The sequence below is a fragment of the Choloepus didactylus genome, chromosome 7, assembly GCF_015220235.1.
Source record: "Choloepus didactylus isolate mChoDid1 chromosome 7, mChoDid1.pri, whole genome shotgun sequence".
In the NCBI taxonomy this organism is placed as follows: Eukaryota; Metazoa; Chordata; class Mammalia; order Pilosa; family Megalonychidae; genus Choloepus; species Choloepus didactylus.
The window spans coordinates 108,156,419-108,182,779 of NC_051313.1; the positions used below are offsets into that span (position 1 = coordinate 108,156,419).

General features: G+C 37.3%; 2 protein-coding genes across 7 annotated transcripts in view; one reads left to right on the forward strand and one right to left on the reverse strand.

Annotated features, from left to right (window-relative positions):
• The window catches only part of POLH (DNA polymerase eta), a 50,355-nt gene extending 38,691 nt beyond the window's left edge, over positions 1 to 11,664 (reverse strand). Inside the window, exons 1-4 of one of the 2 annotated variants that reach the window (XM_037842547.1) lie at positions 11,380 to 11,664; positions 8,801 to 8,941; positions 8,419 to 8,553; positions 3,222 to 3,439 (exon numbers count right to left, since the gene is read on the reverse strand). In XM_037842547.1, the coding sequence (XP_037698475.1) occupies positions 3,222 to 3,439; positions 8,419 to 8,553; positions 8,801 to 8,937 (490 nt within the window). In that variant the 5' untranslated portion in view covers positions 8,938 to 8,941; positions 11,380 to 11,664. Of the gene's footprint in view, positions 1 to 3,221; positions 3,440 to 8,418; positions 8,554 to 8,800; positions 8,942 to 11,379 lie in introns of those variants that run through there. The other variant, XM_037842548.1, reaches the window with a different exon arrangement.
• Positions 11,665 to 11,788: 124 nt separating this feature from the next.
• Positions 11,789 to 26,361, forward strand: part of XPO5 (exportin 5) — a 56,623-nt gene continuing 42,050 nt past the window's right edge. For 3 of the 5 annotated variants that reach the window (XM_037842778.1, XM_037842780.1, XM_037842782.1), the window contains exons 1-9: positions 11,789 to 12,052; positions 13,318 to 13,439; positions 14,312 to 14,384; positions 15,600 to 15,737; positions 15,917 to 16,099; positions 19,193 to 19,219; positions 19,617 to 19,802; positions 20,412 to 20,488; positions 23,277 to 23,376. In XM_037842778.1, the coding sequence (XP_037698706.1) occupies positions 11,948 to 12,052; positions 13,318 to 13,439; positions 14,312 to 14,384; positions 15,600 to 15,737; positions 15,917 to 16,099; positions 19,193 to 19,219; positions 19,617 to 19,802; positions 20,412 to 20,488; positions 23,277 to 23,376 (1,011 nt within the window). In that variant the 5' untranslated portion in view covers positions 11,789 to 11,947. The remainder of the gene's footprint in view (positions 12,053 to 13,317; positions 13,440 to 14,311; positions 14,385 to 15,599; positions 15,738 to 15,916; positions 16,100 to 19,192; positions 19,220 to 19,616; positions 19,803 to 20,411; positions 20,489 to 23,276; positions 23,377 to 26,361) is intronic. The other 2 variants (XM_037842779.1, XM_037842781.1) reach the window with 2 other exon arrangements.

Consider the following 26,361-nt stretch of genomic DNA (forward strand, 5'->3'; position numbering starts at 1 on the left):
TGAAACAAATTAAAATTAAAAACCTCTGTTCATCAAAACCTGTCATTAAGAGTGAAAAAGCCAGTTACAGACCAGAAGATGTGCAATAAATATATCTGACAAGGGACTCATATCCATAATATATAAAGCAGTCCTTTAGATCAATAAAAAAGATGCAAGACAATTCAACAACAACAAAAAACGGTAAAAAAGACTTCAACAGGCACTTCATGAAAGAAAATATCTAAATGGTCAATAAACTTATAAAGAGATGCTCAACTTCATTAACACCAAGGACATGCAAACTAAAACCACAATATGATACCACAACACATTCATAAAAATGGCTAAAATGCAAGACAGGAGAAAAGCAAGTGTTGACAAGGATGTGGAACAACTGTAGCTCTCATATGCTGCTAGTGGGATTTTATATTGGTACGACCATTTTGAAAAACTGTTTGGCAGTATCTACTAAAGTTGAATATAGGCAAATTCTACAACTGAGCACTTCTAGACATATACTCAACAGAAGTACATTCATTTGTTCACCATAAGATATTTACAAGAATGTTCATAGCAGCACTATTCTTAGTAGACAAAAGCTGGAAACCACATCAAAGAAAAATGGATAAATAAGCTGTGGTATATTCATGCATTCAAATACTACACAGCAATGAGAATAAACACACTTAATTACATACAATAGCATAAATGAATCTCATAAAGATAATGCTGAAGGAATGAAGCCAAACTTAAGAGACATACTATATGGTTACAATTTTATGAAGTGTCAAAAAGAAACTAAATAGACATCAGAATAGTGGTTAACATGGGGCAAGGGGTGGATAGGGACTAGAAGAGTGGACAAGGGTGGCTTCTGAAGTTCTGACAATGTTGTTTTTTATCTGGTTTTTACTTTGTGAAAATTAATTGATGTGTACAATTATGATTTGTACCCTTATGTATATTATATCAATTAAAAGATTACATGAGAAAGAAAAAAGGAAAATGATACACTGAATTCCAGATCTAAGAAGGAGTAGAAATATCACAACAGATAAGACAAAAATGTTAATTTAAAAAAAAATTTTTAAATTAAAAGGGATATAAATGAATATCTAAAAAAATCTGTGAGATATACTATGTTTACTAATGGGATAATTTAACATTAAGATAACTATTCTCTCTAAACATGTACATTCAGTATAATTCCATCAGGACTTTTTGAAGACTTCAACTAGCATATTATAAACAATAAAGATGCATCAATAGCTAAAGCAACTTTGAAAAGCAAGAGCAGAGGAGATTCTTTATCAAGCATTAAGTCATACTACAAACAACAATAACAGCAGTATTTTTTTGTAGCAGGAGCAGACAGGCTAATGGAATACAACAGAAATAGTTCCATGTATATATGGAAAGCTGAGGAAAGAATGGATTGTTTAAAGAATAAGTATTGGGAAAACTGGTTCATTACAAGGAAAAAAATTTTAAAGTAGCTCCGTATCTTAAATCAAACAAAAAGTGAATGCTATATGGTTGAAAGATCCAAAAGCAAAGTATAAGGCAAATAGAAGAAAATGTAGGAAAATGTCTTTGTGAACTTTTGGTAGAAAAGTATTTCTTAAATGATGTTCAAAATGCACAAACCAAAAGATAAAAAACTAATAAACTAAAAATAAGACTTTTTGTTCAACATAGCACAGCATAAACAGTTAACAGAGAGATGTCTGATTTGGAAGAAGATATTTGTAAATTCAAAATAAACAGAATGTAGCTTACATGTTGTGACCACAAGTGATTGTGAAAACTTTGTGGCTCACACTGCCTTTAGCCAGTGTATGAACAGATGAGTAGAAAAATGGGGACAAAAATTAAATGAAAAATAGGGCGGGATGGGGGGAGATGGAATGCTTTAGGTGTTCTTTTTTACTTTTATTTTTATTCACATTTTTTTTTTTTTTTTTGGAATAAGGAAAATGTTCAAAAATTGATTGTGGTGATGAATGCACAACTACATGATGGTACTGTAAACAACTGCACACTATGAATGATTGTATGGTATGTGAATATAGCTCAAGAAAACTGAATTTAAAAATAGACAGTGATTAGTAACTAGGATATACAAGGAACTCTTGCAAATCAATAGAAAAATGGCAAGAAACCCATTGCAAAAATGGATGAAGATTACAAATAAGCAATTCACTGAAGCGGAAACTCAACTGGCTAACAATTATGTGGAGATATGCTCAGTCTCAATAAGTAATCCAAAAAAAATAGAAATTAAAACAAAATACCACTTTATAGCCATCATATTGGTCAGTATTTTAAAAAATTCAACAATATCACATGTTCATGAGGATAGGAGGGGAAACAGGAACTCTTGTGTACTGCCAAGGAGTAGTGTAAACTCCTACAGCCATTCCACAGAGCAACTTGGCAGTACATTGTGAAATTAAGTATATGTATATATCCTATGATCCAGCAGTCCCACTCCTGAGAACATTTCCCAGAGAAATTCTTAAATAAGTCCAAAAGAGGATGAATGAGGATATTCATAATACAAACAGAAAGGAGTTAGAAGCAACTATGATTTCATCACTAGGAGAATGTTCTGTAAACACAGGGATCCATACTATGGAATATTATGCTGCAGTTAAAAGCAATCAATTATATATAAATACAGCCACATGGATAGATCTCTAAGATCACTACTGAAAGAAAAATATTAAGAAAAAGGACAAGATCTATAATAGCAAAATGCTGTCTTATAAATTGAAAAGCATACACACAAAGTAACACCATAGAATTTATAAAGATATTTACACATCTAAGGAAACTATGTACTATGAGCAGATTAGAAATTTTGAGTGACAACTCCTTGTACCTGAATTCTCCTTCAAAAGCTCACCTTTCTTACAGATGAAGAAAACAAGAAATTAAGTTACATTTATGCAAATTAACCTACAAATGATGAAAACACTCCTTTGGTCTTCTATTGGTAATACTAACCTGCCCTACTTATATCAAAGAGAAACTTGCTTTCATTTGGATTTCACAGCTTCTCAATATACTCATACCTGGAAATAAAAGATAACTTGTATATCCTTCCACATGAATCCCTGGGATTCATTCAGATCATAGGATAGTTTCCATTCAATCAATCCAAGAAGGATCAGCATGACCAAGCAAAGCAGGTTCCAAATGCAGGAAGCAGAAGCAAAATGATGCTATGGAGGTACCTTTCTGAACAGTCGCTGCTGCTGTTGTAGGGCCTTGGGGAAACCCTTCAATGTAAGTGCTTGGCAACAAGTCTGCTGAGATAGGCTGACCTTGTAGTTTTTGTAGTCTCTTTTGTACCGCACTGGTGAGATCTACATAAGCTTCATCAATGCTGGCACGTTCAATCACAGCAAATTGAGACATTATCCCCATCACTTCAACACTGGCTTCCCGGTACCTAAGAAGTATAAGGACCACATGTGTAGTCAATAAACAAGACAACAGAGAGATTGTCAGTCCCATCCCCTCCCTCCCACAATGCAAAAGTAAAATAATATACATAATTAGGGCAAGGTCTCCTTAAAGATACAAGCTGCTTGACTGAGATCAACTGAAAGAGTCAATGGGCAAATCAATAAAAGTGGCCAATAAAAGAAGTAAAGAAAAGAAAGAATCACAGAGGCAAACATTTTTAGTGCAACTCTAGCACATGTCTGCATGGCAAGGATCTCTCTAAAGAGGAAAGAAATGCCTCAAACTAGTTTAGATAAAAAAACATGCTACTGTGATCACCTATTCCTTTTATTATTTTCATATATCCACCATGCAGTCTCTGCTTCTACTTTTGTCTTCAAATAAAAGGAAACTTACCCGGAAAGACTGCCCTTATCAATGTATCTAAGTATTTGGTCTTCCTCAGAATAATTCTCAATATAAAGTAACAAACTAAAATTATGGATTTTATACTTCAGACAATGACGAGTTTGGTTAACATGAGTGCTGGTCCTTGCCACACCTCCAGCCCCAACCAAGTCTGATCACTTCTGGATATACTAACAGCCAAATTATCAAGTTGAAGATAAGCATCAAGAATATCGTGACCCCAAATGATTAACCCAAAATAGAAGAAAGAGTTTCTTTGCTCAAAAGACATGGATGTATTTGTGTTTGTTCTAGTTTGCTAATGCTGTTGGAATGCAAAACACCAGAGATGGATTGGCTTTTATAAAAGGGGGTTTATTTGGTTACACAGTTGCAGTCTTAAGGCCATAAAGTGTCCAAGGTAAGTCATCAACAACTGGGTACCTTTACTGGAGGATGGCCAATGGTGCCTGGAAAACCTCTGTTAGCTGGGAAAGCACATGACTGGCATCTGCTCCAAAGTTCTGGTTTCAAAATGGCTTTCTCCCAGGACGTTCCTCTCTAGGCTGCAGTTCTTCAAAAATGTCACTCTTAGTTGCACTTGGGTATTTGTCCTCTCTCAGCTTCTCCGGAGCAAGAGTCTGCTTTCAACAGCTGTCTTCAAACTGTCTCTCATCTGCAGCTCCTCTGCTTTCTTCAAAGTGGCCCTCTTGGCTGTAGCTCCTCTTCAAAATGTCACTCACAGCTGCACTGAGTTTCTTCTGTTATGTCAGCTCATTTATATGGCTCCACTGATCAACTTAGACCTACCCTGAATGGGCGGAGCAACACCTCCATGGAAATTATCCAATCAGAGTCATTACCCACAGCTGGGTGGGGCTCATTCCAAAGAAACACTCAAAGAATTACAATCTAATCAACACTGATCACGTCTGCCCACACAAGATTACGTCAAAGATAATGGCATTTGGGGGGCATAATACATTCAAACTGGCACAGTGTTGGATTGTGCTATATAGTAACTTAGTTAAGCTAGGAAGTACATTTTCCAAAATCCCCTTCCCTGAATGTTTTTTGGTTAGAGCTAACTGTGCTGGTTTGAATGTATTATGTCCCCCAGAAAAAGCCATATTCTTTGATGCAATCTTGTGGGGCAGACATATCAGTGGGGATTAAGTTGGAACATTTTGATTAGGTTGTTTGCATGGGAATGCACCCCACCCAACTGTAGGTGATAACTCTGATGAGATATTTCCATGGAGGTGTGGCCCCACCCATTCAGGGTGAGCCTTGATCAGTGGAGCCATATAAATGAGCTGAGGGGCAGAGGGAACTCAGTGCAGCTGTGCGTGACATTTTGATGAGGAGCTACAGCCAAGAGGGACACTTTGAAGAATGCACAGGAACTGAGAGAGAAGCTGCAGATGATGGGACAGTTTGAAGACAGCTGTTGAAAGCAGACTTTTGCTCCAGAGAAGCTGTGAGAGGAAAAACGCCCCAAGAACAACTAACAGTGACATTTTTGATGAACTGCAGCCTAGAGAGGAATGTCCTGGAAGAAAGTCATTTTGAAACCAGAACTTTGGAGCAGATGCCAGCCACATGCCTTCCCAGCTAACAGAGGTTTTCCGGATGCCATTGGCCATCCTCCAGTGAAGGTACCCAATTGCTTATATGTTACCTTGGACACTTTATGGCCTTAAGATTGTAACTGTGTAACCAAATAAACCCTCTTTTATAAAAGCCAAAAAAAAAAAAAAAAAAAAAGAATATAGTGACATATCTGGAAATACAGACAAGCCTTCCCCAGGGGATACCAACCTCACTATAAATATATACCTTCTATCCAAACAGTAACAAGCAGCTTTTCTGGCTCTATATGGCTAATTAATTATCCATGGCAATATCTGGATACTTTCTTCACTCTGCTTTGGACTTGCTATGGAATTTAAGTTAAGTTCTCTCTTCTTGCTGAACTGATTTACAATAAAAATGGAAATATTTGTACCTCTTTACTAAGACTCCTGTGAAAACTAGTATTATTATTACTCTAAAACACTCTCAAATCAAAGAATTAGAGAAAGAAAAATTAGAAAAAGATTTTGACATTTTTTCTTTTAATCATTATTTGGTTTGGGAAGAAGATAGTTAGGCCTCGAGGGAAAAAAGAGAGAAGGAGAGAAGTATAACCTTACACATAGAGAGCCAGAAAAGGATACTTTGTTGCAGTAGTGGGTGTTTCTTCACAGCTTCCGGAGGCAAATTACTCCAAGGTATTTTTTAAGAACATGTGATAAAATTTGTACAAAGTACTTAGTGTATACAAATTTCTGCATACTATTTGTGGTGGTCTGGAACCATGTGCCTCAGAAAAACACTTATTCCATTCCTGTGGTTGTGAATCCTCGTAAATAGGACCTTTTGATGAGGTCACTTCAGATAAGGTGTGGCCCAGGATGAGTCTTAATCCTTTTACTGAAGACCTTATAGGAAAGAACAGAGAAAGAAGCCACAGAGGGAGCCGCCAGAAGCTGAAAGTCAAGGGAACCTGGGAGAGAAGGGAGAAGCCAGGAGAGTACACCATGTGCTTTGCCATGTGACAGAGGAGCCAAGGACCAAGGATCACCAGCAGCCGCCCCAGAATGCTGGTCTTCAGGAAGAAAACATCGCCTTGATGATGCCTTGATTTAGACTTCTCCTAACCTCAAAATCATGAATCATGTCCTATTGTTTAAACCAACCCATTGCATGGTATTTGCTTTGGCAGCCAGAAAGCTAAAACACTGTTTTTAATTTTTATAACCTAGTCTCTCAGATTAATTATTAAACTAACATTAAATTGCCAGATCTTATTGACTCTTTGGTCTGTAAACTTACTCCTAAATTTTCTAAAGCTGTCTTTGTTCACTTTAAGAGGAAAGCAAATGATCCAGCTTTAAGTTGGTATAGTGTGGCTTTTCAGAATCATTACTCTCAAGTACACAACATATATTTCAGGGAAGTTACATTGTCCACATGATCATAAAGTTTTATTCAATGCAATGTAGCATATGTCCATTAACTGTAGTAATCCTGCTTTAGGGCTTAAGCAATTAATCTACAGTCAAATTTGTCTTCATTTCTGGCAATAAGTCCAATATGGGTGTGATGGTTAGGTTCATGTGTCAACTTGGCCAGGTGATGGTGTCCATGTGTCTGATCGGGCAAGCACTGGCCTAACCATTACTGCAAGGACATTTGTGGCTGGTTAATAAAACAGAAGGCTGGTTTATTAAATCATCAGTCAATTGGCTACAGCTGTGACTGATAACATCAACGAAGGACATCTTCCACAATGAGAGAATGCAATCAGCTGGATTTAATCCAATCAGTTGAAGACTTTTAAAGAGAGACAGATAAAGGACCTTCACTTCTTCCTCCGCTAACCTGTGAAGCATTTCCTGAGAAGTACATAGAAGTTCCCAGTTCATTTCCTGAGCAGTTCATCAAACACGTTCATCAAAGTTGTCAGTTTGCTGCCTAAGGAGTTCATCGAACATCTTCATTGGAGTTGCCGGTTTGCTGTCTGCCCTATGGAATTTGGACTCGTGCAAGCCCACAGTTGCATGAGACACTTTTATAAAATCTTTTATTTATAGATATCTCTTGTTGATTCTGTTTCCCTAAAGAACCCTAACTAATACAATGGGGTTGACCATGTTACTCTGCCTCTAGACTTTTAATGCATATGTGAATTCAGGAATACCTCAAGTTCCAAGTCAAGCATGGTCCTTACAACATACCTCATAATACACTGTACTGTGAGAATGTGGATACTAAGAATCTGTAAGAATAGATTTGAATCCTCAGTCTACCACTTCCTATCTGTGTGAACTTAAATTACTTAACCTCTTTAATCTAGTTTCCTCATCTATTGAAGGGGGTAATACTAGTACCTACAATGTGACAATGTGAGATTTAAAAAGAGATATTGCCCATAAAGAGCTTAACACAGTACCTGGCATTTAACATATACTCAATACATACAGCTATTAGGATTAATATAATGGCCTGAGCTGTGCCTACCTCTGACTTGGTTTTGCCTATACATGTCTCCTGTTCCAAGGTTAAACTTTTAAAATTTGGGAGAGCCAGCTCAGTTCAAAAACAAAGGTAAACTCCTTTAAGATTGTTTCATTCTGGCAAACAATTCTAGATATTGCTCTAGAGTTTGTTTTACTCAGTTTTTCCTGGAAAAGTTTTTAGTTTCACAGTGAATTTAACTACTTAGTTCAAACACTTTAAATTTTTTACTTGAAAACAAAGGATGTAAAAAGTTTTAATTATAATAACCAATTTTTAAACAATTAAGGAACTGAAAGGCTATGAAGGGCAACAATTGTTATAGGTTAAAATGGCTTTGAACTTTTCCTGCAATGCAATTTCAAAATCTGTTTTCATTTCATGGAGACAAAATAGTTAACTGAAGGTAACTTTTATAGACATTTATACAAAACAGATTTGAAGCCAGTTCCTAGCCTCATGGAATATTATTTCCAACTCTTCTACTTCCCATAAACAACTTTTTCTCCTTACTTGGTAAGGTTAGCTTTCCCACGAGACTCACGAACTTGTGCCAGAAGAAGATCTGGACATAACTTCTTAGCATCATCTGCCCACATGCTTCTAGCGACTCCAAATGCACGAGCTTCATAACTCACTGAAATTATTCTAAGGTCAGAAAAAAAGGGGGAACAGAAAAGCATTATCACATGAACATAAGCAAAAAACAATTAGAAATTTAACAACATGAATGGGCTATAAACATATAATAGTTCAATCTTTTGGACCATAGATACCACCATTCAATTCCAAATAAGCAAATCAGAGATCTCAAAAACAGGACCCAGCATAGTGTCATGCATTCCCATAGATTAAATTAGTAATCAACAGTTATAACATTAACAATGATACATACCCACCACCCTTCCATGTTTTGTACTGTACAACTGCACAAGGTTTATTCCTCAAATGAGGATTTTGCCGCTGTTCCACTTGAACAAAAAAACAGTCCATGTCCACCAGAGCAACTACTCGGTCTTGTCCAGTCGCCATTTTTCTGTAAGATGATGTTTTATGGACAGTTAGAGAGAACAGCTAATCCAAAATGCCAAGGAAAACTGTATTTATACTTTCCATCAAGATAAAAAGGGTACAATTTTCAGAAGGTACTAAGAATTAAAGGCCTTAAAAATACCCATCCCCCAAAAAAGAGTCAGTCACAACACACTTTGAAAATAAAACCTGGAGCACAAAAAAAAAAAAAACAAAACAAACAAAAAAACCCATCCCCCAAAAGAACTGAATGACACTTCACAAAAGATATACAATAAACACATGAAAATGGGGAAGTGCATGGGAAAATGCAAATTAAAGCCAACAGATAATCTACTTGACAGGTACATCTCAAGTTTAAGTTCATGGAAAAGAGAAGCAGAGAATGATATACAACAACAAAGCATTCATGTGAATTTTTTTAACTTTTTATTTTGAAATAATTTTAGACTTACAGAAAAGTCACAAAGGTAGTACAGTTCCCATATATCCAGTTTCCCCTAGTGTTAACATTTTACATAGCACAATTATCAAAACTAAAAAATGAACACTGGTATAAGATTATCAATATCAAGTACACATTTTTTTTTGATTTTGCTAATTTCCACTAATGTCCTTTTTCTGTTCCAAGATCCAATCCAGGATCTTACACTACATTTAGTCATCATGTCTCCTTAGTCTCCTCCAATCTGTGACAATTCCTCAGTCTTTTCTTGTTTTTCAAGAACTTGATATTTTTGAAGAGTACTGGTCAGTTATTTTGAAACTGTCTCTCAATTTTAGTTTGTCTGATGTTTTCTTATGATTAGATTGAGGATATGCATTTTTGGCAAGTATATCACGGAAGTGATATGCTCTTATAATGTCAATTATGATGTTTATTATTGGTGTCAAGTTACTTTTTTCCTTTTGTAAGCAATAAATATTTGGGGATTTGAGATTATGCAAATATCCTGTTTCTCCTCAAACTTTCAACCACTAATTTTATCACCCATCAATGGATCTTGCCTGTACTGTAGTGTTCTAAAGGTGATTTTTCTACCCAATCATGTAAATTTCTGAACACAAAACAAGGCTAATGCTATTCAGATATGCATATGTAAACAAAGGCATAGATGTTGAATTGGAAAAACATACCTTACATATTTGAGAGGGTGTACAGACTAGTATTAAACTTTAATATTGTTATCAATCTGGAAGAAGGAATATAAACTAAAGCAGTGGCTCTCAAACTTTGCTACACATTGGAATTATCTGCAAACCTTTAAATAATACTGATGTCTGGCTTTAATTGGTATGGGGAGTTTACTTTTGAAGACTGAAAGCAAATTCACCAAAATGGTAAAAGTGGATCTCTTTGGGAGATGGGCTAGTGTGATGTGCGTATCATGATTTTTAAAAGCTCCCCAGGAAATTCTAATTTGCAGCAGTTTGGGAACCAATAACAAAGTAAAGACACTTATGGAAACAAACACCAGTAATTCATGATTTAAATACAAGATACACAGGTTATACAGTTGAGCAAGCACCCAACTCTATTCTAAAATAAGTTTGTCAAAAATTAATGTTCACCTTGAAAAAAGTGTCATGCAACTACAAAGCTGGAAAAAGCAGAAAGAATAACAGAGAATTAAGAAAATCATAGTCAAGGTATTGATTCCTTATAAATTCCAACTGACCACTCACCTAAATGGGCAAAATGTTATGTTTTAAACATTTATAAGTTAAAACCGAAAGATTTCATATATCTCTTTACCTTGAAGTGGCTTTGTGTATTACTACAACAGCTAAGCCAGAATAAAAATAGTAAATGCATTTTCATAAGAAACACATGGTAAGGACCATGTTACATAACAAATATTAGAAGTGCAGTAGGAACAGGAAGCAGTGACTTAAACCCCAGCCAACATTTTTCTGAGTATACGAACACAAAAACGGATATGCAGGCTTTCTTTAACAGATAATGAAGCTGGAGAAAGCAAAAGCTTTCTAAAGATGGAAAATGACATGCACTCTCTGCCAAAACCAACCTTTCTTAATAATAATTAGCCCACTCTGAAATCTTACATATAGCACTTGGTAAATTATCAAGAAGGCAGAAACCTTCAACAATTGCAATACTCATCTTTCAATATCGCGATTTATCCCGATCTGTACAAAACAAATTTGGTGCCTGTCACATCACAACACAAGTAGGAAAATAAGTACAAGTTAATAGGAGGTTTAAGAGCTACGGAGAAAAATATTTTTTTCTACACGAAAAACCCCCTTAGAGGACAATACCAGGGCCTTAACCCTCTGTTAGCATGTTTTCTATTTCACGCAACTTCGGCCCAAGTTTGTCACCACCATTCCTGTACGTAAAACCAATAGTCTAGGTAACATGAAAAGTCTGAAATCAGTGTACCAAATTCTAAATTCTCTCCCCAACGTGATAATCACCTGGCAAAACTGCCAACCGCGCAAGCTGCAGATGCTAGGCTCGGTGTCTACTGCAAGGAAGATGAAGTCTTAAAGACTGTCTTGTCGCCTATCCGGGAGCAGGCCAGTCGGTTTCGAGAGAGTTATTCCCTGTGACTACGGAGAAACGGACCAAGGCGCAAAAGGATCCTTGCCCGGTCAGCCACCCTCACAACCTGGTGAGGACTGGGAACCGAGGACTGACGGCTAAGCAGCACATCCTTCCGACAGCGATCAGACAGCGCGCGCCCACAGGAGCCGTTGACGCGCCTGCGCACTGCGGCCCTTCCGTCTTCCGCCCCGCCCACCGAGGTGCAACCGTCACAAGGGAGCCGCCACTTCCGCGGGCGCGTGCGTAGTGACGGGTCGGGCGCGTGCGCAGGACCGGCCCCTTCCAGGCTGGATCCTGTGCGCTCACGCTCCTCCTCCTGCCCCCCGCCTCCCAGCCCAGCGCGGCCCGGTACCAGCGTGTGGTCCCGCCAAAGGAGCCATCTGTGCCTCGTGCTCTTCGGATTGTGAGGGTGTGCGTTCGCGGCGCGTGGCGCTAGCCATGGCGATGGATCAAGTGAACGCGTTGTGCGAGCAGCTGGTGAAAGCGGTGACGGTCATGATGGACCCCAGCTCCACCCAGCGCTATCGGCTGGAAGCCCTCAAGGTAGCCGGGGTACCGGCTCCCCCGGGGCTGGCTCGAGACCCTCCCCCAGCCTTGACCTCCTCAGCGCCACCCACGACCTGGGGTCATCTCCGGTCTACGCGCCCCCTGACCCTCCCTTCCCAACCCGCGGGCCCTTCTCGCGGCCCTCGACTTCTCCGCGCTTCTCCCACCCCCGCCTCTCTGCTCGCTGCTCCTGCCTGTCGCCCGGGACACCCCAGTCCCTGGCTGCCTCTCATTTCCCCGCCACTTCCACTACCCTCTCCTCACCCTTTCCAGACTTCTGTTCACTCTTGTCCGCACCACGACTCTCTCCGCTTACCCCCTTAGCCGGGTGCACCCCATTTTCATCCCCTCACCTTCCCGTGACTCACGTGCCGATCCTGCCCCCGACACCATCTCTGTTCTTTATGGTCTTCCGTGTATACCAAAAGACTTCCTGCAAATCCACTATATTAACCCATCCTAACCGAGCTCTAGTGCCAATTTACTTAGATTTGTACGCCTCTAGCTAACCTTCTGTGTCTTGGGCATTTCTGGATTAATTCTCACTGTCCTCTCTCCCTGTGCTTTTCAGTGTGATATTCTTAGGCTAATTTTTGCAGAATGAACTTCTACCACTTACTTTGCATTTTAACAAGGGCACTTTGGTTTCCTGAAAGTAATTTTCGTGAGTCCTGGGTACTCTGGTCCTGGGATTGACTCATGTGTTGCAGTTTGGGAATGCTAATACAATACTAGCTCATCCCCCCATCAGTCAATATGTGTGGGCTTTGAGAAATTACTGTTTAGGAAGATACTTGTGCTGTACATATTTTAAGTGATGTAACTTCGTTTAGTGTTAGCGCCACTTGGAGGAAATGTTGCATTATTTGAATGCATGCCACAGGGTTTGGAATTTAAAAGATGGATTCTTCTACTAGTTTTTATTAAGACATATTTTAAATGGACATGAAAATGGAGAGAATGTTACAGTCACCCTGCCCTTACCCATCACTTAACATTCAACATTACTTTGTCTATCCCTTTCCACCCCCCTGAAGGTTTTTAAAGCAAATCAACATTAGTAAGGCTACTATTGAGCATAGTGTAGAAATCTTGGAACCATCAAAGTGAAAAGAATGTTTATTGATTCTTTATTCATATAATATTGATCTAGGCTTTGCAACTTGAAATACAGCTCAGGTTGGCATTTCCTAAGATGAAGTTTTTTTAGTACCTGCTCTTTTCTTAGTTCCCAAGGGAAACACTGACTTTTCTTCTTTCAGTTTTGTGAAGAGTTTAAAGAAAAGTGCCCTATCTGTGTCCCCTGTGGCTTGAGGTTGGCTGAGAAAACACAAATTGCCATCGTCAGACATTTTGGTCTTCAGATCCTGGAACATGTTGTCAAGTAAGGAGCTTTTGGACTGAAGTCTGAGAGAGAAAAAGCTTTATTTCTTAGATAACTCATACAGATGCTTTTTAGGTGAATTTAAAAAATAATCCCCAAGAAGAAAGGAGTGATCCTCAAGAGGTTATCAGAAACTCATGGGAGCTTTCACTCAGGACTTAACCTTTTTATTCTTCAATTTCTTCATCCATATAAAGTGCCTGGTACATACTAAGCTTTCAGCAAATATTAGCTGATAGCTGATAGCCATTCAGCAGCATTTATTGAGCTCCTACTATATGCCAGCAGACCTCAACACCTTTCTAGAATAATGCAATGTGTAGGTAAATAAATCTGATTTACCTTTATTTTATTTTTTAAGTTTGCATGCATTTTCTGAATGTCATATTCAAAGCAAGATAATATGAAAATAACTGAAAACCCTTTCTAACTTGAGTTTCCTACCTCCAATACCTATCAGAAGAATCAGCTTTTAAGACTAAGTCAGTTTTACTGGAATTAGAAACCAGTAGAATAACATAATTGGTGGAATCAAGAGTGTATTTTCTGAAAAGCGACTACATTTGCAGTTGTCCCAGATATATATTTGCTTTCAGTCTATCAAAATTATGAGGAAAAGCTGATTTGTATATAAATCCTGTGTGGACACCAAGTAATGGATCACTGCGTATATAAAACCCTTTCCCAGGAATTTTTATTTTATTGGCATTTTGTTTAAATGTGGACTGGTTTTGTCCATTCTTGGAAGGGTACAAAATCAGAAGTATAATTTCTTACTGGAATTGCCAGCATAATTTAACACAGATCAAGGCTGGTCTCCTGAGAAGACTTCTAATGTGGTTCTGTTGATTTTATGCATTTTTGGTGGACAGGTTTCGGTGGAACAGTATGTCTCGATTGGAGAAGGTCTATCTGAAGAACAGTGTCATGGAGCTGATTGCAAATGTAAGGAATGGTTGATTGGAAGACTTGCTTCTAAGGTAGTTTAGACAAAGTATGACTTCTTCAATGTAGCATTTGTATGAAAAATTCACTGGCTCTTTGTAGGTCAAAAGCCTGTTTTGTATAATTAATGCAAAATGTTACCTTCAAGGTAAACAGAATCATCATCACAAGAAATCGTAATGCACTGTACTTCTCTTACTCCGTTTATTAATCCCTTATGTGTTGACATCTGTTTTTAAACTTATAAAAACAGGGTGGGTGTGACAGCATGTTAAAGTTGGTGGATTGAGCTATTGGGGGAGGGGGGTCAGGGTATGATGGAATTCTGTGTATGGGGCTAGTATTGTTTTTGCAACTATTCATGTAACTTTGAATTTATTTCAAAAAAAAAAAAAAAACAGGGTGGGTAAGATAGAATATTTTCAGCAAATGAATGGATCCGTAAATCTAAATTAGAGTGAAACACTGTCCATTTTGCTATTTGTTTCCTTTTATTCCAAACTGAACTACTATATGATACTAGCAATAACATATTCAGAATTAATTTATTTCAACAGCAAGCATACAATTTTAAACATATTTAAAACTCACAGCCTTTTTTTTTTAATGGTACGGAAGATGGACTCCCTATTCTTTATTCCCAGTGAGTATCTTTTATAGGAAAAAAAAAACTTCTCTTCAAAATTTTAATTATCTTAGTTAGCTAAAACTTCTATTTTGCTACTTCTGGGGAGACATGACAGAAGATACAATTCATTAGTCTCAAAAGCGTCAAACTTCAGAAGAAGAGAAACCCAGTAAAATAGTCCTTCTGTATCTTTTAATACTAGAAAGATTGGTAAAATAACAATTGCACCTCCGCACTTTCCCATTTTATCATCCTCAACGTAGTCCTTATTTCCTTATCTCTGTTCTCTTCCACCTTGGCCCTCTCAAAAAGTGAATCAATATGAGAATCTTCGGTTTGCAAAGGAGAACAGTGATGTCTTCCTTGCTCTGTGTGACAGGTATTTTATTAGCTGATGCAACCCTCACTTAAGCTTTAAGTGGAAAGAATTATTAGTGAGAATGAAGGACAAATTACTCAGACATGGAGAACAGGTTTGTTTGTTCTGTACAGTTTAAAAGCAAGCCTGCTGGTAAATTTTGTATACTTTTATAGCCCAATGTTTTTCCTAGAATTCAGACCTCTTAATATCTCTTGTTCTTTTTCAGGGAACATTGAACATTTTGGAAGAGGAGAATCATATTAAAGATGTTCTGTCTCGAATTGTAGTAGAAATGATCAAACGAGAGTGGCCACAGCATTGGTCTGATATGCTAATAGAATTGGACACTCTTTCCAAACAAGGGGTACAAAATACAGCTTTATCAATTTGGTATACTTTACTTTCATTGATTTTTTTTTGTATGCCATTTTTTCTTTTCTTTTCTATTCTATTCTTTTTGTCAACAGAAAGTAGCCTGTGGGCATGCCTATATTGAAAAAGATGTTTTAGTTTAATTTAACGAGCTTATTTCTGTTGTTATAGGAAACACAGACAGAATTAGTGATGTTCATCCTTTTGCGACTGGCAGAAGACGTAGTGACCTTTCAGACACTTCCCCCTCAAAGAAGAAGGGATATCCAGCAAACATTAACGCAGAACATGGATAGGATCTTTAGTTTTCTACTTAACACACTTCAAGATAATGTCAACAAGTACCGGCAAGTGGTAAGGGATACTCCACCCCTAGAAAATTCTGCTTCCTAATATGAGTGTTTTTTTTTCTTTGTTTCTTTTAAGTTAAAAGAATCATTTAGCAAGGAACTAGTGTGTCTAGTTTGGCAAAAGAAACAGCCACTTTATAAGCAAAACACAATCTGGGAAATGACAGGAAAAATTAGAACTAATTTTTCAACAAATTCAGTTCAATGTGTTTCCAAGTCTACTAGAAAAAATAATTCCTTTTATGGTAAGAAAATTCTTCAAATAGTGTAAAAATAAAGATTAATTCTTAATATTTCAAAGCTGAGGTTTCTAATGGTTGGTCAGGATAGCATTTCTGTTAAATTGTGATGTCCTGTTTAGTCCTGGTCTCTTGCAGTAGACCACCTGGTGCCAAGTTTACTGATCTTGACTGTAATGAGCCCTGGTATTTTCATTCTTCTGATGAAATTTTTCTTTTGTAGAAAAGGGCAAGTTAGACACTGTTTGTCTAGCCATTGTCGTTTCAGCAGAGCCCCTTCAGAAGAAGGCAGTTTTGAAATCTAGTATAGAAGTTCTTAATTGGAGGTGATTTTTGCCCCCAGGAGTCATTTGGCAATGTCTAGAGACATTTTGAGTATCACAATTGGAGGTACTACTGGCATCTGGTGGGTAGAGACCAGGAATGCTGCTAAACATCCTTTAAGGAGAGCCCCTTAAAGAATTATCCAACCCAAAATTTCAGTAGAATTGAAGTTGAAAAACCCTGAACTAGCATTCTCATAAGTACTTATTTCACAAACTAGGATTAATGAAAATTCGTTGTTTTTTTACACCCTTGGCAGCTTCATTAGGTCTGTTTTCAGAGACACACTGGGTACTAACTGAACTACCTGTCAATGATGAGGTAAATGTATTATGAGCTGTTAGGGTAGAGCAGAACTCATAGTGAGTATCTAATGTATGCCTTATACCTGTTTGACACTTTATGTATTTAATCCTCGGAGCAACCATAATGGTCAGAAAGTATTGTCTCCATTTTACAGATGATGAAAACAAGTCTCAGAGAGGATTTATTGAAGATCCTCTGTCTAATCAGTGGTTCGGCTGGAATCAAACCCCGTTTGTTTTTCGCTATAATGTATTTTTTCCCCAAAATATCATCCCAAGATTCTTGAAAAGATCAGGAAAAAAAATGCATTTAAAAACCTAAGTGTATTGAAGTTGGGGGCTATTCTTTTCATTTTCCCCAATTTAATCTCTGGGAGAAGGAACAACATAGAGGGAACCCTTCCGTACCTTCTGTAACATGGGCCAACTTTAGGGGAAATGGTCAGAAACTCATATGTATTTTATTACTAGGTTGAGCTATTAAGACTACAAGATACAGGACGATTTTTCCTGAAATGTGTTTTATAGTCTTAAAAAAAACAGCCGTTGGTGGCTCAGTAAATGTACTTGATCAAGGCAGAATCCTTTTATTTGGAAAGGTTAGCATCCCACACAGGAAAGGTATTTCAGCTCTGCAGGTTATCAGTCTTTCTGAGTATCATCTGCATAAGAGGAATTGAGGAATTACTCTTAGGAATTGATGAACACTGATATGGTATTGGTGTTACACTAAAGGATCTTTCTTGGGAAAGTTAGGATCTCTAGAGCTTCACTTTATATATCTGCATTTTAAAGATGAAGGGTCATGCATTTTAAAGATGAAGGATTCTGCATTTTATAAGAAAAGCATTGCAACAGTGTAACAATAAAGATGATCTGTTCACAGCTATAATATTTAGTGACATCCACTGGTTTTCAAATATTTGCAAATTATGAATACTTAGATGCCGTATGAATCTTGCCAGTGGAGTATGGTGCAGGAGCAGGATTGGTTGGTGATGGTTCAGACTCAAGTTAGAAATGTATCCAGTGTGGTCTCCTTCCTTAGCCTCAGTTTCAGTTCTTTCCATCTGCTAAGCCAGGCTACCACTTGTGTCCAGACCCAGAGCACCCCAAGAGCCACCTGTGTACCTTGAACTTCTCAGTTTGCTTGTAGTTCCTTCTCTGCTTTTGTTCCTCCAAAACAAACAAAGATGGGATGAGTAGGTTCACTCTTCCTCTCCCATCACTCTGGCTCTTGCACTGGTCCCAGTGGGGGCATGGAGGATCAGAATGGGAATGGAGGATTAATTGGAGCAGAGGGTCAGGCAGGACTTGGCTGTTGTCACTTGGATGCCTTTCCCTTCTTGGGCAGCATTAGTAGATGCTGGTGGGAGGGTTGTATTCATCTCTGTTCCCTTAACACATGTACCTGACCCCTAATGATGAAGGCTTAATACATGTTCTTTATAAAAGAATTTTTTTGAAGGTTCAGGAAAGGAGCTGCAAAACAAATCCTTTAGGATCCCAGTTGTAGTACTTCACAAGTTATTTCCTGCTTGTATTATTTCTCCTTTAACTGTCTTCAGGAGTTACTCTTAATTTTAGTTTCAGAAGGTCTACCTGGGTAAAATATTTTTAAATGCTTATAAATTATAACCATCACATGGCATTATTATGGAGCCTGAAAAGGATAAAAATCAACCATAATTGTACATATACTGAACAGCCATTGTTTTGATGTATCTAGTGTTTAATATTTTTATGTGCATGGATTGCCCATAGATTTATGCTTATAAATTGTATGCATATGTCTGTTTCTTGCTTTTTTACATTAACATATCATTTCAAGACATCTTTGCCAGTTATTTCTTATTTTAATACGGAGAAAATGGTAATATTTTGTTTTCTTTCATCACTAACAACATTGAGTTTTTATTCATTGTTCATCTAATTGTATTGCTTTGTAAACTGTGCTTTGAGACTGTCTTGGTGGATTTTAATCTTCTGATAAGCTTGTATAAGCTCTTTAAGTATTAACCTTTCGTTAGGTTATTAAGTTTAAAATAACCTGTCTTCCTTGGGGGAATATCTGTTATGTGTTCTTAGTAAATTTGTATTATTTTCCAAAATTAAAAGTTGCTTTTGTAGTTGAGAATCATTTTTCAATGGCCTTGATTATAGCGGTAGAAAGGTATTAGATAGCCTTTTGCTCATTAAAAATATTGATTTCTTATACTTTTCTTTCAGAAGACTGATACTTCTCAGGAGTTAAAGGTAAGAGCTCTGGAATTGAGAGGAGACTTTTTTGAGGCTTTCAGGTACAGGGATACATATACCCTATCTGTGGAGGGTGACCTCGGTCTTGGTTTCTTTGATCACTAAAGTATAGTAGGAGGAGGTAGAATTACAGTATTAGGGATTTCTTGAAAGAGTTTAAATGGCTACATATGCCATTATGGTCTTTATTGATGGATATTGAGAATGCCCTTGTTGAAGAAGTGATTGTATTTACAGAAGGAAACCTCTTGTGTCTTCTATCACAGTATATTTGAGTATTATTTTTTAAAGCATTATCTTTTTATAATTTAAAGTAGAAGGAGCTCAGATATAGCCATGACTTCCTTGTCTGTTAGTGAGGGTTTAACAGTCCAAAACTTTTCTTCTCCTGCAGCTCCAAGCAAACTGTCGAGTAGGCATTGCAGCACTAAATACTCTAGCAGGCTACATTGACTGGGTATCTATGAGTCATATTACTGCTGAAAACTGTAAACTCCTGGAGATGCTCTGCCTGCTTCTGAACGAACAGGAACTTCAGCTGGGAGCAGCTGAGTGTCTTCTCATTGCAGTCAGCAGAAAAGTAAGTTACCGCTTCGACCTGTGACTGTCCTTTCCTCAGAGTCTGAGGGTGTGTGTGTGTTTAATTGCATGTTCTGGCAAAAAGACATTAAGGCATTTAAAGGTTTGAGGTTCTTTTATTTAGAGGCTAACTTACTGCCTACCTCCAATCCCTTGCTGACAATAGCTTGTCAGTGTTCTTCGGATCCATTGGCAGAATATCTCTGGCATCATAATTCTTGTAATAGAATCTTGGCACTTCACACTTTAGAGATAAAAATGATGTTGATATTTAATACATTTGTTATGTCAAAGAATCTTAGATGGTGGCTACATTGGCATTGTATCTTTCTTGGCTAACAAAGGGGACCATGACTCTTCTCCATAGGAATGATATCTGAATGTAATTTAGTTTGCTGTCATGTCAACGTCATTACCTAGCACATGTAAAAATACAAGTATTACCAAGGTTTGATTTTAAAATGGTTGACTCTCATATATCCCACTCAGCCCTGGGGTATACGAGCAATTATGAATTCAGTGTATTTGATTATATATGGAAGATGTCAGTACTTTGAGGCTTTTAATAATATAGTTTGTATGCCCTGTATTTCCCTAAAATTGGATCTAGGGCAAGTTGGAAGACCGGAAGCCCTTGATGGTCTTATTTGGAGATGTTGCCATGCATTACATACTCTCTGCTGCACAGTGAGTATCTTTACTTTTTTATGTATTTTTCTAATCTCTGTCTTTTTATGTCTTATTTGGATACATCTGCAGTTCCTCCTAAATGCCTACAGTTCTTTCTACAATTGACAGTCTAAAGGGATTGCTCAACCTTTTTGAAGACCTTATGCTAAGAATTAAGTTGTGGTAATTGACCCAGGACTCTCTCATTTTCACACTTCTCCCCAGGCAACCTCTTGATTCTCTCTTTTTCTGCTTTCGATGACCCCTGGGTCTCCTGAGTAGCCTTGGTGACCAGACCAGAGAATGCTCTGCTCTGCTGGACCAGAATCTGTCCCCAGGCCTGCCTTGTATGCAGAATTCCAGACACTCTCTCCTTCTCTCCTCCACAAAGTAATCAGTGCCCAGAGTGCTGAGGCTCTTGGAAACAGCAGGGAACAAACTAAGAAATACATGCATAAAACCTGTAAATATATTCTATGTCCTTGCATAGTGGCTTATGTTCATTTTCTTCTAAGAACTCTGGAAAATATTAAAGTACTTCCTAATATCTGTTACCAGGGTGTCAAGTAGAACTTGTGTTATAAATAGTTGAAGCTGATGCAATACCCTCTTTTTTTTTTTAAAATTAAATTCGGCTTTATTGAAATATATTCACATACCATACAGTCATCCATGGTATACAATCAGCTGTTGACAGTACAATCGTATAGTTATGCATTCATCACCACAATCTATTTCTGAACATTTTCCTTACATCAGAAAGAATCAGAATAAGAATAAAAAATAAAAGTAAAAAAGAACACCCAAATCATCCCCCGCCATCCCACCCTATTTTTCATTTAGTTTTTGTCCCCATTTTTCTACTCATCCATCCATACACTAGATAAAGGGAGTATGATCCACAAGGTTTTCACAGTCACACTGTCACCCCTTGTAATCTACATTATTATACACTCATCTTCAGGAGTCCAGACTACTGGGTTGGAGTTTGATAGTTTCACGTATTTACTTATAGCAATTCAAATACATTAAAATTTAAGAGGTGTTATCTATATAGTGCATAAGAATGTCCACTAGAGTGACCTCTCGACTCCATTTGAAATCTCCCAGCCACTGAAACTATTTCGTCTCATTTTGCATCCCCCTTTTGGTCAAGAAGATATTCTCAATCCCACGATGCCGGGTCCAGATTCATCCCCAGGAGTCATATCCTGCGTTGCCAGGGAGATTTATACCCCTGGGAGTCAGGTCCCACGTAGGGGGGAGGGCAGTGAGTTCACCTGCTGAGGTGGCTCAGTTAGAAAGAAAGAGGGGGCCACATCTGAGCAACAAAGAGTTACTCAGGGGGAGACTCTTAGGCACAATTATGTGCAAGTTTAGCCTCTCCTTTGCAGTAACAAGCTTCGTAAGGGCAAGTCCCATGACAGAGGGCTCAGCACATCAAACCGCCAGTCCCAATGTTTGTGACAACATCAACACCAGTCCAGGTGAGGAAGTCCAACACTTCTGCACCTTCCCACAGCTCCTGGGGGTGGCCCTGTAAATATATTTTTTATTCTCTGCCCAAATTACTTTGGGACTTGTCACTGTTTCACTCTAACCTATGCTAACTTACCGTATCTCACTTCCTATTCAAAGTTCTTTGTAACTGTGGTGTTTGAACAAATCAACTGTAGAGTTATGCTGTTTAGAAAATACAGATCCTGCACCAAATAGACATCTCTTCCCTTGGTCTCACGTGGAATACCCTCTTTTTAATACCCTTCCCTTACTGTTGATCCCAAGGACAAATGAGAAACATGTATGTTTTTCTTAAATTTTTTTTTACCATCCATTTTAATATAGCATTTATGATGGCTTTCTTTCATATAGAGACTGCCCCTCTTTAATGAGTCCTGTTAATCAAATGAATGGCTTGTCTTTTAGGTAGCCACTGTAGTTACTGCATTCACAACCCATTTCTTAGCTCTGTGGAAACTATGACATTCATACTGAGGTGTCCCATCTTCATTTGTGCTGCCAATACCATACCACGCCCATGGTTAGTAGAGTGATGATTCAAACCAGGCAGTCAGGCTGCAGAGCCCACACTGGAAACTATAACACTATACTGCCCTTCAACCTTGCTAGAGCCTAGGCCTTGCTTACTCCAAAGCCGACCTTTCTTATGTTATACTCTATTGTTTCCAAAAGACTGCTAATGTGGCTGCTGTTTACATTGGTCATTATTAATCCCTGTTAGTGTGAATAGTCCTACATAATTTCAGGTCAGGTTTTGCTACCAGTAAGTTACTTTTTTTTTCAATTTAGCAGAGCTATTTGGATTCTAAAATAGCTGATAAGAGATTGCAGATCCAAACTAAGTGACTTAGGGAAATGAGACACAGGGTCATGTTTTTATTACAGTCCTTTGTATTTTATCGATGGTATAAGGAATTGTTACATGCTCCCTGACAGATGTCTCTTGAGTCCTCCCTGGGTATCAACTGATGTTCTTTTGTGCAGCTGCAAATATGAGTGTATGCATTGTTTTACACAGTCACGCTCAAAGTTTCCATTATCATCCACAGATACCCAAAGACTATATGAATACTTAGAGCTGGAGTGTCTCTTGAGGGATGAGAGTGCATTGAACCATATTCCTCATCAATCTTTTAGTGTGTGTGTGTGTATGTGTGTGTGTGTTTTAACTTTAATAATCAACTGAAATTTGAATGTTGAGTCATAGACCACATATAGCTCCATTTAATGGGAATCTCATTGGTTCTCTTGATGTGCAGCTAATCATGCTGTTCTCATCTTACAGGACTGCAGATGGAGGAGGCTTGATAGAAAAACACTATGTCTTCTTGAAGAGACTCTGTCAGGTGTTGTGTGCTTTGGGCAATCAGCTCTGTGCATTACTGGTGAGCACTTCTAGAGAACTTCAGGGCCATTTGGGTAGAGCACTTAGAAAGTCATATTTGTAAAGGAGTGGTAGATGCCATTGATTTTAGCCTGATGGGACGTTGCCCTATAAGTTATTGTATATGATTATTTTATATGATTCTATAAGTTAGATTGTTTTAATGATAGAGTGTGATTGATGTAAGTTTCTTTTAACAAGCCAATTATTAATATCAACAGAGCATCCACATCTGTTATTCCATAAAGTCATTATTGCTGTTCTTATGAATTTTAATACTTGTACAAAGTTAGTCTGCTATGTGCATTTACTTTTTTTTTTAAGACTTTAAAATAGTTTAGAAAAGTCACAAACAAGTAATTACACACAAGAAGCAAAAATGTATATATAGGTAGGGAAAAGAATCAGATTACCATAGTTACCACATTACAATATTCATAATGTCCAGTTTCAGAAAATAATTATGAGGCATGCAAAAAAAAACAAAAAGGTATGGCCCATTCATAGGAAGAATAAGAAAGAAACTAACAAACTGTCCATGAGGAAGCATTTAATAAAAATTACATAATTTAACTCTCAGAAATATTTTAAAAGATCTAATGAAACCATTGCCCTTGAAAATTATGGATTTGACTAAAGAATCCTTTTCCCAATCTTCTTGGATCATAAGAGAAAACTTTAGTCTACCTGACCTGGAAAAAACTGTCTTTAGGAAAATATTTTATATAGTTTTACAAGTTAAATGATTGGACATTGGAACTGACATTTGGATTTGATGATATGCTTTTTTTGCGGTGGCCTGATAGGTTAGAGAGAATAGAGTTTCAGACACAAGATATAAACCATTGATTGGTTATTTAAGAGGTTGGGTTATAGAGATGTGAATAAACCAAGTCTGAAGACTAATATGCTGTGGGTTTTTTGTTGGTGGTGGTTTTTTAAATTCGAGAAGTTGTAGTTTTACAGAAAAATCGTGTAAAAAATACAGCATTGCCATATACCACCCTGTTGTTCACACTTTTCATTAGTATGGTACATTTGTTACAACTGGTGAAAGAATATTAGAATAGTACTACTAACTGTAGTCCAAAGTTTACATTACATGTTATTTTTTCCTGTATACCATCCTATTAAGACATTGTAGTAGTGTTGTGCATTTATTGTAATCCGTGAAAGAACATCCTTATACTTGTACAATTAACTGTCTTCCATTGTCTACAGTAGGGTTCACTGTGTTATACAGTCCTGTGTTTTATTTTTTAATTTTTATTCTATTAATATATATGATCTAAATTTCCCCTTTTAACCACATTCACATATATAATTCAGTGCTGTTTTAATTACAGTCACTATAATGTACTACCATCACCACCATCCATTTCCAAATCTTTACAATCAAACTAAATAGAAAAATGTGCAAATTAAGCCTCAACTCCCTATTTTCTATTCCTAACCTGTTCCCTGGTAGCCCAGGTTCTATATTCTGACTCTGTGCATTTGCTTATTATAATTAGTTCATTGTAGTGACATCATACAGTATTTTTCCTTTTGTGCCTGGCTTATTTCACTCAGCATATGTTCTCATGGTTCATCCATGTTGTTGCATGCATCAGGTCTTCATTCCTTATTACAGCTGAATAATATTCCATTGTATGTATATAACACATTTTGTTTATCCATTTGTTGGCTATTGGACACTTGGGTTGCTTCCATCTTTTGGCAATAGTGAATAATGCCACTTTGAACATCAGTGTGTAAATCTCTGTTTTTGTCCCTGCTTTTTACTATTCTGGGTATGTACCTAGTAGCTACATATGGTATTTCTATAATTAGCTTCCTGAGGAACTGCCAAACTGTCTTCCACAGCGGCTGCATTTTATTACATTCCCACCATCAATGTATCAATGAATGAATGTTCCTATTTCTGTACATCCTCTCCCACACTTGTAATCTTTGGGGGTTTTTTTTTGGTTTGTTTTTTTTCTTTTTAATTATAACTATTATTATAACTTATTCTAACTACTCATTAAATTGAGATGATCATTTGATTTTTCCCTTTTGATTTGTTAGTGTGTTGTTTTACATTGATTGATTCTCTTATGTTGAACCACCCTTGCATGCCTGGAATGAACCCCACTTGGTCATGGTATGTGATTTTTTTTTTAATGTGTCTTTGGATTCGATTTGCAAGTATTTTGTTGAGAATTTTTGCATCTATATTCATTAGGGAGATTGGCCAATACTTTTTCCTTTCTTGAAGCATCTTTATCTGGTTTTCGTATTAAAGTGATGTTCACTTCATAAAATGAGTTAGGTAGTTTTCCATTTTCTCAATTTTTTAAAAGCATTTAAGTAGGATTGGTGTCACTTCTTTTTGGAAAGTTTGGTAGAATTCCCCTGTGAAGCCATCTGGCCCTGGGCTTTTATTTGTAGAAAGCTTTTTAATAACTCATTGGATCTCTCTGCTTGTGAGTGGTAGTTGGGGTCTTCTTTTTCTTCTATGGTTAGTCTAGGTTGTTCATGTGTTTCCAGGAAATTATCTATTTCCTCTGAATCCTCTAGTTTGTTGGCATATAGTTGTTCATAGTATCCTCTTACGATTTTTTAATTTCTTCGGGATCCTCAGTAATATCCCCTCTTTCATTTATATTTTGTTTCTTTGGGTCTTCTCTCTTTTTGACTTTGTCAGTCTAGCTAAGGGTTTGTCAATCTTGTTGATCTTCTCAAAGAATCAACTTTTGTTTTTTTTTAATTCTCTTTTTTGTTTTTTTGTTCTCTGTATCATTTATTTCTGCTTTAATCCTTGTTATTCTTTTCTTCTATTTGCTTTAGGATTATTTTGCTGATCATTTTCTAGCTTCTTCAGTTGTTCCATTAGTTCTTTGATTTTACCTCTTTATTCCTTTTTAATATATGCACTTAGAGCTATAAATTTCCATTTCAGTACCTCCTTTGCTGCGTCCTGTAAGTTTCGATATATTGTGTT